A 15,897-nucleotide genomic window follows, 5' to 3' on the forward strand; every position below is an offset into this window, starting at 1 on the left:
GCCACGGCATTGCTGGAACCAGAGGCTGGATGCTACCAAGCTACCCAAGAACAGGATGTGGTAAAATGGCTGCACACTTATCACAACTTTAAAACCAGGTCTGGGTCACCCCCCTGCTTCTCCCTGACATGTCCAGCATCCGGAACGCGCATGACTCGTGCAGCCTGCCAATGCATTTTTTGAGCAGAGATGAACTAAGCCAACCCAACTTCAGCTTGCAAGGAGCATGAATCAACTTTATGGAGGAGCCAAATCTCCCGCTAGGCTCAGTTAATGCAGAATGCCTTCGAAACTGGACTGTCGAAGGGAGCACACAGCAATCATACTCAGTACTAGCTCTGTGCTTGCCCTCCAGTGAAATGCGTAGGGTCAGACCAGCTCATACCAGAAGGATTGCTACTCATTTATGTCCTGTTGACAGCGAGGGCCTGAGACATTCATGGTGGGAAATGTTCTGCTCTGAAATGCATTCCTTCTCGCAGCCTGCCAGAGCCAAGTCTGGCAGTCTTTATGATACAGTGAAAAGAAAATACCCCTCTATTCAATCTGTCTTTTAGATTTTGAAGGCGAGTAGCCTGGGAACACAAAAGTTGTCTGGAAAGCCTGGGAGCAACAAGCAGGTCGGAGCTCCTTTCCTTGCCTATACCAATTATTTTCTATCATCAGACAAGCAAATGATCAACAGTTCTCCCTTCTCATCAGCAATCGTGGGGTATTTGCTGCCTATGTTTCTATTTGAATGATGATTTTTAAAAAGATGAATGGATCACGATAGTTTTGTTGGCAATTGTTTAAGGAATAGCTGTTTTGCTTTTATGTCTGCCAAAATGAAATCACTAATGGGTGGGTACATTATAAATGGCTGAAATAATAAGCTCTGGGTGTGGGTATATTTAAATGTTTAACAAACAGATGCTAGTGAATAACAATAAAAAGAATATAGTTTTGGGGAATAAATACATCACAACAACTGAAGTGATCTTACATTAGCCCAGGCACAGAACATATGAACCAGCAGGAAATCCAGCTCTTCTCTTGATTTGCTCTACACCTCGTATTTTTCAACAAGGAAGTTTATTTTCTAACAAAAAGCTGTTCTTTAATCAAAATGCCTAATTAACATAATTGCAGACCCTTCAGTGCTGCCAAATACACTATATAAATCCTTGACTGGAAAAGCAAGAGAGCGCAGGAAAACACTTCCCTCCTGGAAGGGAAAGATGAGCAACTTGCTGGGTCAATCAGATGCAGTATTTTTCTGGGCACATTTTCCTTAGACCATATCTGCAAATATGTGCTGTCCACTGGAGCTTTTCACATGGCCAAAGACCATAAAATGCAAGAGAAATGCATGACACCATTTTTCATCCCATATCTGCACCCCTCATTGCTGTAGCTCCAGGAAACACAGAGAAGGCAATGGTGCTGATCATTCACACCTCGTTCTCAGTGCTCTCTGCTTTACACTTTTTTGCTGCCTCCAGGAGCTTGTAAAAACTCTTAGCCCTGCTAATTGTCCAGGGGGAGTCTCTTCCTCCTGCCCACAGCAAATACTCAGTCAAGATTGGACCAGATTGAGGTCTAGTATTCTACGGTTCATGCTGAAGTGGAGGAGAAAGCTCAGGACTACCTCCTCCAGCAGAAAAGAGGGGAAGGTCTCTGGGATTTGATTTTCCAAGGTAAGGTTTCCCAGTCGGCTGAACTGTTCACTCAGTAAACCTGCATCATGAGAGATGCAAAGTGACAGCAAACGGGGAGCAATCTCAGTTGCCTTTGTAGTATGAAGCAAGAGCAAGAACAGCCCTGATGCAGTTTGGATCCTTAACTCCTGGATGCTTCAGCAAGATTTGCTCCATTATGAGTAAAATAACTACCAGCACTATTTTTCCTGAAGGAACATCCTCAGGAAAGACTCACTCGACTCCTAATAGCCTCATAGCAGTGCTCCTACCCTCAGCTTCAACATTAGCATGAGGAATACCAAGAGGAAGACGCGTGAAGGAAGACAATTCTGCACATCTGGCTATTAGTGGGGTTTTCCATCAGCAGGTAGGGCCAGTGCTGCTGCAGGCTCCACTTCACCAGCTTCACACTCTTGCCACAGCTCTAGCATTCAGAAATGATTAGATTTTGTTACCCATATCTAATGTTACCCATGAGCAATCACAGCACCGAGTCTCCCTCCAGGCCAGCACAAGAAAGTCACGGCACAAGGAAGTACGGTAAAATACACTGTCCTTTGTACACACAAACAAAGCTACAAGACTGAACATTTATCACCTGGGAATGTGTCAAGTAAGTTGATTTTGGAAACAGAAGACAGAGATAAGGCACTTACTACAGAATGGCTGCCCTGGCACGTCTCCCTGTGTAAGAAGTACTCAGACACCAGGACATGCTGTCTGCTTTTTCCGGATCTTGAAAACCTGTTAATACCTACAGGGAAAAAGTGGTGCCACTGAGGAGCACAACGGCTCTGAAGACGGTCAGTGTATAAGTTACAATTTAGGAAGTGTTCTTTCTTCAGTTGAATATACAACACTTATTTCAGTGCATATATTTATTATATATTAGGTATATAACTGTAGATGCACCAAAGCATTGCATGTGCTGTACATTTTTACTCCCTTTCCCAGCAGAAGTTAGGTGTTTTACACGCATCTGCCCTTTAAGGGTAACCCAGCAGTATTATTATTCTCCATCAGCATTTTGACTAGAGAAATCTGACCAACACAACCCATCCTTTTAAAGATAGAGGGAATAAAACCAAAAGGCAGAGAGCTGAAATACATGCAACTCCTTAAAAGTCAAAGCAAATGAAGACAGCTGTGTCACAGAGCTGTCCAGAAGACCCCAGCCATCGCCGGTCCCCATGAACAACCCAGGAAAGAGCATGAGTGGCAGTCCTTAGCGGAGGATTCACCAAGGGCAAGCGATGCCAATCCTTGCCCTGCTGCTCTTCCCCAGGCCCCCCAGCCCCTACACTGAGCTGATGCCACAGCCAAAGCCTGCTGTGCTCTTCAGAGATTGCTTCCAAGCAACTGAGGCTCTTACCTACGCAAAGAAAAGACTAATTCAAGAGTAACGGAGCAGCAGAAGCAACATCTCTGTCTTCCCTTACTAACTCGAGCATTTGTTTACTTGTTTTATCTCCTTGTTGACCCTGGTTTGTTTTTACAGCCAAGCAAATACCAGTACAGGCGCTGCAGCACTGGGGGCACCACCTGGCTCTCAGAGGGGAGGAACCGGGGAGGAGTAAACCTAACAAAAAGATCTCAACCTACCACAAAGCCAATGTGTGACCACATCTGAAGGACTTCTGAGTCAGCAGCAAGCATCCCGTCTGCCCATCCCGGCAGAGGGAGGGAGATCTTGGAAGCAGTCTGGAAAGAAAGCACTCATGCCTGCTTTTCCCTTCCCCTGTGTGACCCCTTCCCTTCCTTTTGACCTGCCTGGCACCATCTGCTCGGCTCTGGCACTCAAGCTGTCCCAGTGCTTCTGCTTCCTCTTCTTCCTTACCCTGAGCTCTAGGCTGATAGCAGGGATTTGTCAGTGTTCTTCACCCTGCTGGGAGGGAAACCGGGAAAACCACAGTGGAGAACCTTGATGCTGTTTCAAGCCTCCATCAGTCAGTGGATAAAGCTCACAACCTCCTGGGATGCGAAGCTCCCCAGTTACAAAGCTCTATCGCCCAGCAGCGCAGCTCCACTCCTCCTTTCTTTCCTTTATCCATGAGCACACTCCTCTCCCTCCACCACTGCTACTTATTTCCATCCACCGTGGCCAGAGGCCCACCACATATCAGAGTTCATCCAACACGATGAATAGGCAGCAAATCCACCCAGCGTGTCCCTGTGAACCTCAGCCCAGCCAGCACTGTCCCACAATAGTTGTTGTCCCAACTGTCCCCTGTCATGCCTTACCCTAAGGGAGAGTTTTCCTCTGAACACTGCCATGCCATGGCATGGTTTCCTTCAACCACTGGCATTGTTTCCTTCAAATCCCAACTTAAAGCTCTCCTTTGCCACAATTTCTGCATGCCTTTCCCCCACCAAACCCCACTGTGACACTCCTTTCACTGACACAGTCTATCCAGGACACAGAGGGACAAATCAGCTGGCTTTTACTTCCTATGCGACAGCAGGAGCACAGGTTGTCCTTCTGTATTTCTGTATTTAAGCTGCACATCACTGGGCTCAGAGCTTCAAGAGCAGAAATGACAATGGTGTGCTGCCTCATACCCAGCTGGGCAGGAGGAGGATGGAGCTCATGTCCCTGGGGGGCACGAGCTCCATCCCTCATGGAGCAGGGCCAGCACCAGCCAGAGAAGCTCCACTGAAGATGCTCTGTCTGTCCATGAAAACTGCTCTGGTGGCAGGCAGGCGCTGCTCTCCCAGGACTGGAAGAACTCCCTTTGTGGCTAATCAAGGCTGCTTTGCTTTATCTGATTGTCCAAAAGCAAAGGGTGCTGCAGCAGCTCCAGGGGAAGGGGGGGCTGCAAAGAGCTGCAGCTTGGCCCCACTGCCTCAGCCGTTTGTCAAGGGCTGAAAAGTGTCAGGAGAGAGCTTGAGGAAAGGGCTGATAACGATTTGGATCTCCAGCAGTGTGAGATAGAGCAGGCAGGCCACAAGAGGGGTTAATCTCTCCAAACAAACAGATAGGGACAGAGGGCTCTGCAAATCACTCCCTCCTTTGGGAATGCTCAGGCAGAGCTGAAGTTATACTGGGGAGCAAGGAGCTGAAAAAAACACCGAGGCACCGTGATTTCAACCAGCAAAATGGTTGAGGCTCCTCTTGAGCCAAAGGCTGTTACTGGATCTCCAGCAAACTGGAGGGGCAGAGAACCTGAAACACATCACGCTGCCGATCACAGCCGCGAACCAAGCCAGATATTTCGAGAGTGGAAAACCAGCTGTGCCTCTTGCTTTACCCTGACAGACTCCCCCCGCCCCATGACCTCGGAAAGAATTCACTTCTCTGCACCTTTCAAATCACATCCAGATTTTCCCTGGCACGGGTTCCAAACTCCCTTCAAAATAAGGCAGCCCAAAATGTACATATAATTAATCCCAGCCCACGGAGCAGCCAGCTACGTGGGCTATTCCTAGGATAGGGAAGCAGGCATGGGAGACGGTGTTTGCAGGAGCCCTGCATTTAGCATCTGTTTGGCAAAGTCCTGTGCTGTGAGCGTATCCTGGTGAAAAGGAGGGGAACCAGAAAAGCGCCTCTGGGGCTGTCCTGGGTATAGCACAATCATGGAGTCCCAGACATCTGTGAAATGAAGCTGAACTAAACAGTGCCCCTATCAAGATAGCCCCTTAGGCTCTCATAGTCTGAGATCCTGCTGGAGTGAAATGTTCCCAAGGCCATTGTTTCTATGTAATGGAGAAAAATGTAAGGTAGTTTGCTTAAAGACAGCTCAAGGGTCAGAAGTAGAGCAACTGCTCCAGCACAGCACTCTCCCTAGGGTAATACTGTCTGCACATCAGCAGGGTTAGCTGAAACCCTGCAGAAAAGGTAACCATACTGCAAGCTACTCCGGGACCACCTACCCAACAGTGCTACAGCAGAGATGCTCATCTTGCTAGAGCACAAAATAGTAATTAGGACCCTTGCCCCATCTCCAGCTCCGATGAAGACAAAATGGGACTGGGGAAAGTCAGTACTATAGGTAGAAAATGGATGAGTTGTCCTCTGCCTCCTCCACGGGGCCTTTGTGGAGGGCTATGAGCATCCCCACAGTTGTTCTGGGAGAAAAGCCCCGAAGTTTGTGGGTAGCACTGACGCCCATGCTGAGCAGGTTAGCAGGCTGGGAAGGGAGTAGACAGGAGGCATAATTCTGCTTTTTAAAATGATCTCACCAAACCCCATTTCTCCTCCTCCCTTCTTGGGAGTTCGCTATTATCTGTAGCTAAAGCTTCCTAAAAAGCAATTTTACAGCCAAAGTTAGCTCAGCCTCAGGCAACCCCTCCTTGCTGAGGCTCACGTTTCCAGTGAAGCAGACTGGCCAGGATCTGCTCCAGGCCACTCAGGCTGTACGATGTTTGGAAGGCTCCACTCTTCTTATAAAAGCTGTTTCCTGAAAGATCTGGCACAGCCCTTACACAGCAGGCCCAACTGAGTTCATTTGTTTTCTTAGTTCATTCTTTCCTGGGGTCTCCATACCATCATCTCCCAGCCAAAAGAGTATGTAACCCTTACCGTGGACTCCTGCAGGCAAGGATGGAGCTGCTCAGCACCACATCTCCAGGGCCAGGCAATGACAGGTCTCTCTTCTCTCACCAGCTCCTCCTGACTCCGCCCCAGGGACCACAGTGGATGCCATGGATGGGCTGGGTGCCACCAGAGCTGTTCCGAGGGGCCATCCGCAGCACCACATGAAGCTGCACGGGCTGTGCCTGCCAGCTCAAAGCCAGCACAAATAGCCAAGAGTCCACTTTGAATTCCTCTATATGGTGGCAGAGGTGGTTCTGCCACGGTGCAGGAGCACTGCAACGCCCTGCCAGGCAAAACCTGATCCCACCAAGATGTGCTACGGGATGAGCATGGTGCCAACACTGGGGAAGGGACAGCCCCTGGCCCCAAACCTCAAGTGCTCCACTCCAGAGGACCCAGCTTTATGACTCCACATCAAAGAGCTGAGCAGGCTGACAGACTTACATACAAGGGCACATACAAGAGCCTCTTCTGATATCATCAGAGACCTACTTTAAAAGACCCAAAAAGTCTCTAGAAATTTCCAAGAAGTCAAATCCTCAAAGTAAACATTAACAAAACAAAGCAACGCAAAGCAAACAGAGTTCCTGTGGGCTGGATGTTGTAACTATGGAGTAATCATGGAACTCTTCCCATTCCAGGAACCCAGCCTGACAGACAAACCCAATGGCACCTTCTCAGGTTGTGGTGGTGACCCTGCATTTAGAACACTTAGGGGGTTTCTCAAAAAGCCCAAGCTGCAGGAGGCACAGGGTCACAGGAGACATTTTTGAGAATCACAGCGGCCACAATGTCTAATGTTACTCTACAACGGGCTTCCCAGAAAGCAGCGTACTTTCAGTAAGCCACTGGAGCCAAATCTCCACTGGTAATGAAATTCATATGCTAAGGACATTGCTCAAAATGGGATTGGGAGCAAACTGCAGTACTCACAGAAGCTGAACATAATCAAACCTACCAAGTCTAAGCATACAAGAGGATACACACAAATGCACAAGCTTCTCCACAGGATGGTCATCCTAAGTCCCCAAAACTGCTTTCTTACACAAGAACCAGGCTTTATTTTCCAGCAACTTCAACCCTCTTTTTTTCCTCCAGTGGAAATCCCAGTGACATGCTTCTTAGCAAAGAGAAACTATTTCAACACCAAGAAGAAGAAACAAATATTGATGAGTGTGCTGCGAGAAGAAGTGCTCTGACCAGGCTTCCCAAGTCTGATCACTGCCTTCCAGAAACAGCAGCATTTTGGTGGGAATCTTCTGCAAGTGCAGCATGGCCAAATGGTACATCCAATTTATCCAAGTTGTGCCCTTTGCCAATTTGGCTTCCATTTTTCCTCCCCACTCCTTGCTGGCGGGAGTGCTTGTACAGCAAGGGTTTTTCTGCGGTATTACAGTCAGGTGTGCTTTGCTTTTGCTGATGTTACAATGCAAGGACAAACCAGAATCAGAAATGCCTCTATGGGAAACCCAAAAAATATTCTCTTGCTCAGAAAGGGATGTAAATGGTTTTCTTCATGCCAGTCAGAGAAAAGTAAAGCCCTCTAAATGCCTTTATGTTTCTAGAAAAGCCAGGAGGCAGAGCACAGCACAAAGGGCTGCACTAAATGGACCTGACAGTCACTGGAAGTGATTATGGTACCGTGACATTTCTAAATATGCCCATTAGCTACTTGGGGGTGGGAGTAAAGACAACTCTGTGGTCAAAGCCATTAGCTATGGGTGCATGAAAGATTCCCAGGGCCCCCTCAGGCTGGTTATTTTTGCCAGGCATGTTAGGGTTCTTTTTTTCCCCATAGCAACAGCACCAAAGGGCAGCCACAAGCAATCCCCCACACCACAAACTCTGCCGCAGACCATGGCATCTGTTCCTCAAGCACACAAACACTCAGCTGTACACTGGGCTGGGAAGGCACACGTCATGTCGTCATGTCACAGAAATCCTGTCTTTGAGTAACCAGCCCCAAACATCATGGGAGGAAGCCAAGGCTGTCAATCAGCTTGGTTTAACATGTGGAATTCAGTTGTTATTTCCTTCTCTCTGGATGGCCCTTTGAGTTGCACGGGACAGGAAAAACAGCATATGAGCACTTCCCGGGGAGCCTCTCACCATCCTCAGCCCTGTGCTGTGTTGGCCAGGCTCCTTCTGAAAACAAGCATGCTGCTGCAGGGTTGTTCCTCGCTAGCTGTGCTAGCAGGGTTGCTTAGCTGTAATCCTCTACTAATGACTTCTGGAGGGAGAGAGAATGACTTGAGGGGTTTAACACTTGCTGGGCACATTGCTAACAAATGTAGATGTTTTAATGGACATGGTGCAGGACAAGAACTTGCTCAGATGGTTCAGTAGATAAGAGCTAAAGCACATGTATGCTCACACACAGACTGGGAAAAAGCTCCTGTCATGCCAAAACCAGCACAGTTTTTGCTGGAGCCCACTCGCCTACCTGGCAGAAAGGGGATGATCCTTTGCTTGGGGTCTTTCTGCCCTCCTTCCATTGGAAACTTGTCCAGCATTTGCATCTAGAAAAGGAAATGCAAGAGTGGTGATTAAAGTCAGTGATTAATTAGACAACACAAGCCACTCCAAGGCTGGTTCTCCTAACCAGCAGTGTACTGGGACATCATACACAGCACCATTAGCCAAAGTACAGCGACCTGCAGCACTGAGGGAAGCACATCCACAGCAGCGCCAGAGGCACAAGACCTCAGCGTCATCTCCACTATTTCTCACCACCGATGTTTCTCATCACTATCATTCTGCTCAGCACGGGTGATTTATGTAACCTGCACTTCTGAAACTATTAACTTTCATCCCCATGGACCTCAGTCACTAGATCTCAGAAGCTCCTTAAAAAAGGCACATTTTAAGCTTATTAGCTCAAGCTCAGCCCAGCAATGACACAGTTCCTGGACTACAGATGACTTGGACTCACAGCACCAATTCATGTTTGCCTGCAAAAGGCCATAAAGTTACACATCAGGTTTTGGGAACGTTTTGTGCTACACAGGCTTTGAGGGATGAATGTTTTATGAGATCTTCAGCATTAAACAAATGATTTCCTGACTGACGCAACTACGCTTAGTACGTTTAGTCAGCAAAGAGGTGATAACCAGCTCCTGCTCTCGCTGGGTGCATGCACTGTTGCTTCAGCACATGCACACAACATCCTTGCAGCTGCTATGGTGCTTAATACCAATGCCCTGGCAGGATCAATGTCTTCAGCATTTGCTTTTCTTGGTCTTGCTGGAAAACACCATTTGGATTGGGCTTTGCATTTTACATAGAGCAGAAGAGGAGAAAGAGCATCCAACCATCTATCCAACCACTCAGATACTCCCTCCTTTGGAAGGAAGGGGAGGGAGATGCAAACTCCCCCTTGTTTTCTCTGGGGTATGGATCTGAGCTCTGTCTCCCATCACTTGAAGAGCTCACTAGTCCCCAGGGTATTTGGAATGGGTCTTGCCCTCTCCTATTGGAGCTATTGCACTCTGCATAAATAAATAACTGCTTATGGAAGCACTGAAGACAACCTGCCCTGGAAGTGCCCTGAGCACCTACAAAGTCCAAACAACCATTCTCCTGTGACCCAATGAATATTTCAAGTATTTCATGCAGAGAAGAAACCATGCAACCAGAGAGCCGAAGCCATTCATCCTATGAGAGGAATTTGCAGGCACCACCGAGCCCCTGGATGCACAAGTCATGCTCTCTCTTGTCTCCTGCTCCACCACATAACACTGGGAGCCCCTTCACCATGGGGAGTCCATGCAGGGCCAAGCTCCAGGGTCCCAACATGCCCTGAGCCTGTGTCCCACTTGGCTCCCTGGTTTTCATGGCTCTTATTTTTTGGCACCTATTTTTCCACATGCTTTTTAAAGGTCTCTGCCCCTAGCTAAGGGCTGTGGACTCCTGCTAGGCATGAGCTTATTTAAAGTGCTGTAACACTAAGCACTTTTTGTCAATGTAGCCTTCTGCACATCCAATAATTGTGGGGGTTTTTTTCTTGGATCTCAAATGCACCGAGATAAAATTCTTGAGGTTTGGTGAAGAGGGGGCAGAAGGAAGGAGGAATTTTTCCTACATTCTGAGAAGAAATAAAAAACTCCCCCAACACTCCCAAAGACAACAGGAAAACCAAAAGAAGCTCTCAAATATTTCCTTCAAAATGAAAACAAGATAACTCAAACCCAGGATGACACTGAGCACAAATGGACCGTGTTTACAGCTGCTTCTGAAAACAAATTTGAGTGCATTCATAACAAAGCAAATGACTCCAGACTCAGCAATAACTGGTGATTGTGGTGACGTTACCAGCAGCCACAAAGCGAGCCGAGCAGGGACGAGGGAGGACTCGCCTCCCCGAGGCACTGCAGGCTCCCAGGGCAGCACCACTTCCCCAGCCTCTCTGGGCACACAACACCCTCCTGCTCTTCCCTCAATCCATGAAAATACGGAATGACACCACATCCCCGTTACCCTGTAAAACACCCGTGTCGTGCTACAGTGGAGAGGTGGGGAAGAGCTCAGGAAAGCTTGTGACTGCTGAAGGGCGAGCAAAACAAGTCGCAAACGCCGCACATCTGATTGCTGTTAAGCAACGCAATACTCGAGTCCCTGGAAGCTTTCCCCTCCTCTCAGCTTTGAACGCGAGCTGAGGAGCTCTCACTCCCGGGAGCACTATGAGCCTACAAGGCACGAACGGTGCAAGCTGTGTCTTCTCCCATAAGCACGTGCCTGGGCTGTGCCTCCGGCCAGATCCGCTCCCAACCATGTGAACCCGCCAAACCCAGCCAGAACTTCAGCCTGTTTCTCCATTTCCTTTTGCTTGCCCAAAAGTGCCTCTTGTAGTGGCTTGCTCATTGAGCAGGAGGTGGCATGGGGGCCCTCTCACTGCAGTCACCCTGCTGGAGCATCACCCCAGCCAGACCAGCCCCTGCACTGCCTGCCACGGGTTGGTACCATTATGCCTGTGCACTCACAAGCTGCTACCTCTTCTCTTGCTGGAGGAAGGAAAAGAGGTCCCAAGGTGCCTGGAGCCCCATCCGACACACACAGAAAGAGAAGGTAGAGAAGGAACAAGGCAGAGGGGTCGGTCGCATGGATCTCACGCAGCCTGGCTGCCACATCACACAGCTCCAGAGATGGCAGCAGCAAATACTAGTTCATCAGTTTTACACGAAATAAGCCTGTGGTTGAAGAACAGCTAAAAAACCCACTCCAACAAAAACAACCTCAGTGCCACTGCAACCATGGCAGGCAGTTTGTGTTAGCAAGATACAAGAGCACGCATACATCTGCAGAATCCAGTCTGTGGCTCATGGGCTGGTGGCTCTTCTGTAGCACTACACACACCAAAAAAAAGCACAGAACAGCGATGGGAAAAGGTCAATTCCAGACCTGAGACGTGCCACCCAAGAGCCAGAGGAAGCCAGACGGCAGGTCTCTACGTTTTGAGGTACCCTGTATCTTTTCTGGCCTATCTTGCTCCTGCTGATTTTGCAGGATGGGGACTACAGTACAGGTTGTTACACTGCTCTGTGCCAGGGAAGCCAAGGAGAGCAGGCACAGCTCTGGAAGAGGAATGGAAGAAGGATAAAAGTGCAGCAACCCCACAAGCCCCTGGGGAGGGACATGCAGACAAGCATCAGAAGATGGTCTGCAGAAACCAAGGCAGGTCAGGGCAAGATTCCTGGGAGAGCACCTTTCTCCCTGGCCGCAGCAGGGAAACACGCTCCTCAGCCAGCAAGGAATTGTGGAAGGGAGGTGGTCAGCATGGGAAGACTCCCACAAATCATCTCGGCAGCAAGGGTTTCCGTCCAAGCTCCAAACAAGACTGCTCACATCACATTCCCAGAAGGGAGGACTTGCCCAGACAACCAAGATCCTGGGGAGAGAGGGAGATGGGGCAGACAGACACACAGCCCTTGGGAGCACAGCTTTCCCTGCCAAGCACGGGAGAGCACAGAGAGGCCAAGTCTCACCCTCAGCAATGCTCTCGGCCAGGTCAGGAAGAAAAATGAAGAGAAAAAGAACAATAACACTATTGTTTCTCCCCTTCCAAGATTATTTCTAAGTATTTGTGACAGAATCTTAAAAAAATAAAGAATATTGGAGCAGATGCAATTTGAAGTATTTGGTGTGCTTTTATTCTGCAGGAAGCTGCTGTAATCACACTTTTCACCCATCCCTTTGCAGCCGGGAGGGTGCTCGCATGGCTGCCATGGCCAGGGCACTGATACTTGAGCAGTGTAGCCAGTTCCCAGCCAGGCTCCCCCAAATAGCACATCAGTATAGGGCACGTTTATCCACATTTATCTCCACCACCAATTTATCTTACCAATTAGCGGGTTTTCTTATTAACTTACGAATGCCTGGGCAGTGAGTCTCTTTGGAGAAAGCCATGGCTGAAGGTCTGTGCACATCCTGGGAGCACGTGGTCCCCATGGCTGAGCTGCCCATTAACAGGACAGGCGATAACGCGGCCACCCGGGGAGAGGAAGCCTCTCAAAAGCAGCTTTGTATCAACAGCTAACACACTGGCAGACAGCTTCTTCATTAACAGGAAACTCGTAAGATAATATCCTAATTGAATCAATTAAGAGTGCTGCAGGCTGCAGAGGATCCTAGGGAGAGAGGAATGCATATGCTCAGCAGTATTCCCAGGAAGCAGAACATTCAGGAAGGGCTTTGCCCAAGTAAGAGCTGATGGTGTAATGCCAGAGAGATACACCATGCAGACGGTGTAACCTCAAAGCAGTACATCTGCTGGAGGAGCAGGGCCCCAGGTCTAACAGCCTGTGAGCCGGCCCTAGCGCTTCCCAGATGGAATCAAACTCCAAGCCTGCAAAAAAATCCCAACAAACCCTCAAGCCAAGCGCCAGTAGGTAATAATGTGTGTCATCATTTTGCTGCTTCCCCTCTGCTCTCTAAAAAAAAGTGGAAAAGTTTTTACCTCTAAAATATAAAAGCGAGAGGGAAAAAACCCCCTGTTTTTCATTTAAATCTGATCTGGTGGAAAGAAAAATGTCAGGTGAAATGTTAAACATAGAGGTCCTGCACTCCCCTGATAACAATGAACCAGAAGGGCATGGGATTACTCCTGCAGCAAGTCCTCTGCAGCTGAGGGACTGTGGGATTTGCTTTTAGCAAGCTGCTCTAAAGCCCAGGCTCTCCATTACTGAGCTTTAGGGCTTACGTGGCACGCACCAGGGCTGCAGAAGAGAGAGCAAGTCTTTGCCAACTTACAGAGGGGATGGTGGTTCACACCACTGAACAGCAAGATATACCAGCACAGGCTGGGGGGTGATGAAATACCCAGGCGAGGAGAACAAACTCTTCCACTCTTGCACAACACCAGGAGTTGATGTTGGAGCCAGGCCCTGAGCCATCATCACAGGCATGGGGTGAGGGAACTTCCCCCTTCTCTTATCAAGAGGATTTGCTTTGCCTACGTGATGGCGGTTCAGTGTAAAACCACATTCCTCCTTCTTGGTCTAGCAAGTGAGAGCTGACCTAATCCATGCCTGCACCAGACATGTCTGTTATCCAGAGCAGAGAAGCCAGCTTTTGACATCCCCCGAAGGCAAAAGGGAAAAAAAAAAAAAGAGTTCAACAAAAGGCTTCAGAGTCCAGCCGAGTGCGTAGCGGCAGAATCACAGGAGACTCTTTGTGAGAGCAACAGCCTCCCCGCTGAGAGAAGGCAGCCGCTTGCCATGGGGAAAGATGGTTCCGAGCCAAGCCTGCTCTCATCCCACACTCCTGAATCACCACTGGCCCCATCCCTCATGAGAGGAGGTGTGCTGCAGGCAGCCAGGCACACCATGCACCCCACTGTCCCTGTGGTGGCAAACTCCAGATGGGGACATTCACACGCACCGCTCATCCCAACCTCCACGTGTTCAGTAGGGCATCACTCAGGTCTGCTTTTATGGGAAGAAAAGTCCTCCTCCACACTTGATCCGCCAATGGACAGCGTCCCACTGATCCTCAAATGCAGTGGGAAAGGGACACAGGTCTAGCAGTCGCCTGCTGTCACAGCAGCACCCCGGCCCCACACAGATGTGACAAGGGACGTGGCTGCGTGCTGAGAACCAGACAGTTTGCAGATCAAAGCACCCTTGTGCCCTGGAGCCAGCTGGTTTGGGCAACATCTGCCAAGCATATAGTCTGGGAAAGAGAACATCTGTCAGTGGTTCACAGGCTACTGATGTTTAGTCTCTGCAATCCTACAAGAGGCACTTTCCCTGCATCCACGTGGATTGTCTGTGAAGATACAGGGGGTGAAAACACAACAGCCCAGAAGACAGAAGGACCAACACAGAGCAAGCTCGGATCGCAAGCGTGGTGATGCCAAGCTCAGGAGGTCAAGCCTGGGGAAGGACTCCACTGGTGCAGCATCACGTAATGCCCATTCAATGGCCAAAGTAAGCTGGGTGTTCAAAGACAGTAATGGGAGCAGAAGAGCAGCACAACTGAGCTGGTTCCTGGTGACCACTGTTTCTCCCTAGTCCCATCTTTTCTGGGCAAGGGATAAGTTCAAGCACATTTTACACATTACCACCCAGAGGCAATCCTCATCCCCTCAGCACTAGGAAATGGCATCACAGAGCCTGGATTGTGAAAAAACTGATGGAAAACTTTAAGCATCACTCAGCAATAGACAAAAAAGAATTAACTGAGGTCAGAGAAAAAAGCGCTACACAAATTGGCAGCAGCTGCTACTGCAAGAGAAATTTCCTATGAAATCACAGGAAGCATTAGACAGAGGGGGACACTGGTGGCTGTGACGAGCTCACTGGCACAGAGAAAGCACCAGACATGGGGCTGGGACGGATGCACAGACATACCCCACTGCACCCCCAGACCCAGGCAGCCCCAGGACCTGGCCACCACAAGGCCTGTGCTACCCTGAGTGCTTGCCCATAAACCACACAGACCCAAGCGGGGGAGCAGGTAGGCTCTGTCTGCACATAGGGGCTCAGAGGATGTGGCAGCTTCACGTCCCTAAGTTTGGTACAAGTTTAATGGTCCTCCAAAAGCAACCAAACAAAAAGCTTCCACTGCCCAGGACAGGAGACATTTCCAGCCTGAGCATCTCCTGATTCTCTGAGCTCAGCTCCATTGTAAGCAATTGAGACCACAACGGGACCTGCATGCTCACCAGGGATGCTGGGATTCCCAGCGAAGGACACACTCAGCCCCAAGCACCGAACCCCTAAAAGCCTGTGGTAACCTCAATGTAAGGAACCTCCTGTTTTATCATCCAGCCTTGAATCTTAAACCCCCAGAAATCCCTAAAAGATTATCATGTATATTAGTGATGAGAGAATGGGACTTTCTAGTCTTTGATATCACCATCGCAACCAACACCATGTGCTAATTGCAGCAGATGGATGAAAGAGAGAGGCATGGAAGGAGAAAGATAATAGCCTCATCTCCAGATTGGTGTCTCTGGTCAAGCCAGGTCCCGCTCCCACAGCCATCTGTGTCTGTTCTGTGCCCATCCAGAAAGCGCATTTCCAAAAGCATTTTAAAAAATCATGGTTTAAGACATTAAAAGTCTGTATGTTGTCAAAGCAACAAGTAGCTCCAGGCACCACTCTGAGGCACCCAGAAAGGAATGAGAGGGCAGACAAAGCTGCACCTTCCCAAAACCCAGCTCCAGTAAGGCATTGGGTGAGA

At 49.1% G+C, this 15,897-nt stretch overlaps 1 protein-coding gene across 2 annotated transcripts in view; it reads right to left on the bottom strand.

The window, feature by feature from the left end:
- Positions 1 to 15,897, bottom strand: part of SH3PXD2B (SH3 and PX domains 2B) — a 73,025-nt gene that overhangs the window by 30,911 nt on the left and 26,217 nt on the right. For both annotated transcript variants that reach the window (XM_030504470.1, XM_030504469.1), the window contains exon 3: positions 8,660 to 8,735. In XM_030504470.1, coding sequence (XP_030360330.1) covers positions 8,660 to 8,735 — 76 coding nt within the window. The remainder of the gene's footprint in view (positions 1 to 8,659; positions 8,736 to 15,897) is intronic.

The sequence above is a fragment of the Strigops habroptila genome, chromosome 12 (assembly GCF_004027225.2).
Source record: "Strigops habroptila isolate Jane chromosome 12, bStrHab1.2.pri, whole genome shotgun sequence".
NCBI lineage: Eukaryota > Metazoa > Chordata > Aves > Psittaciformes > Psittacidae > Strigops > Strigops habroptila.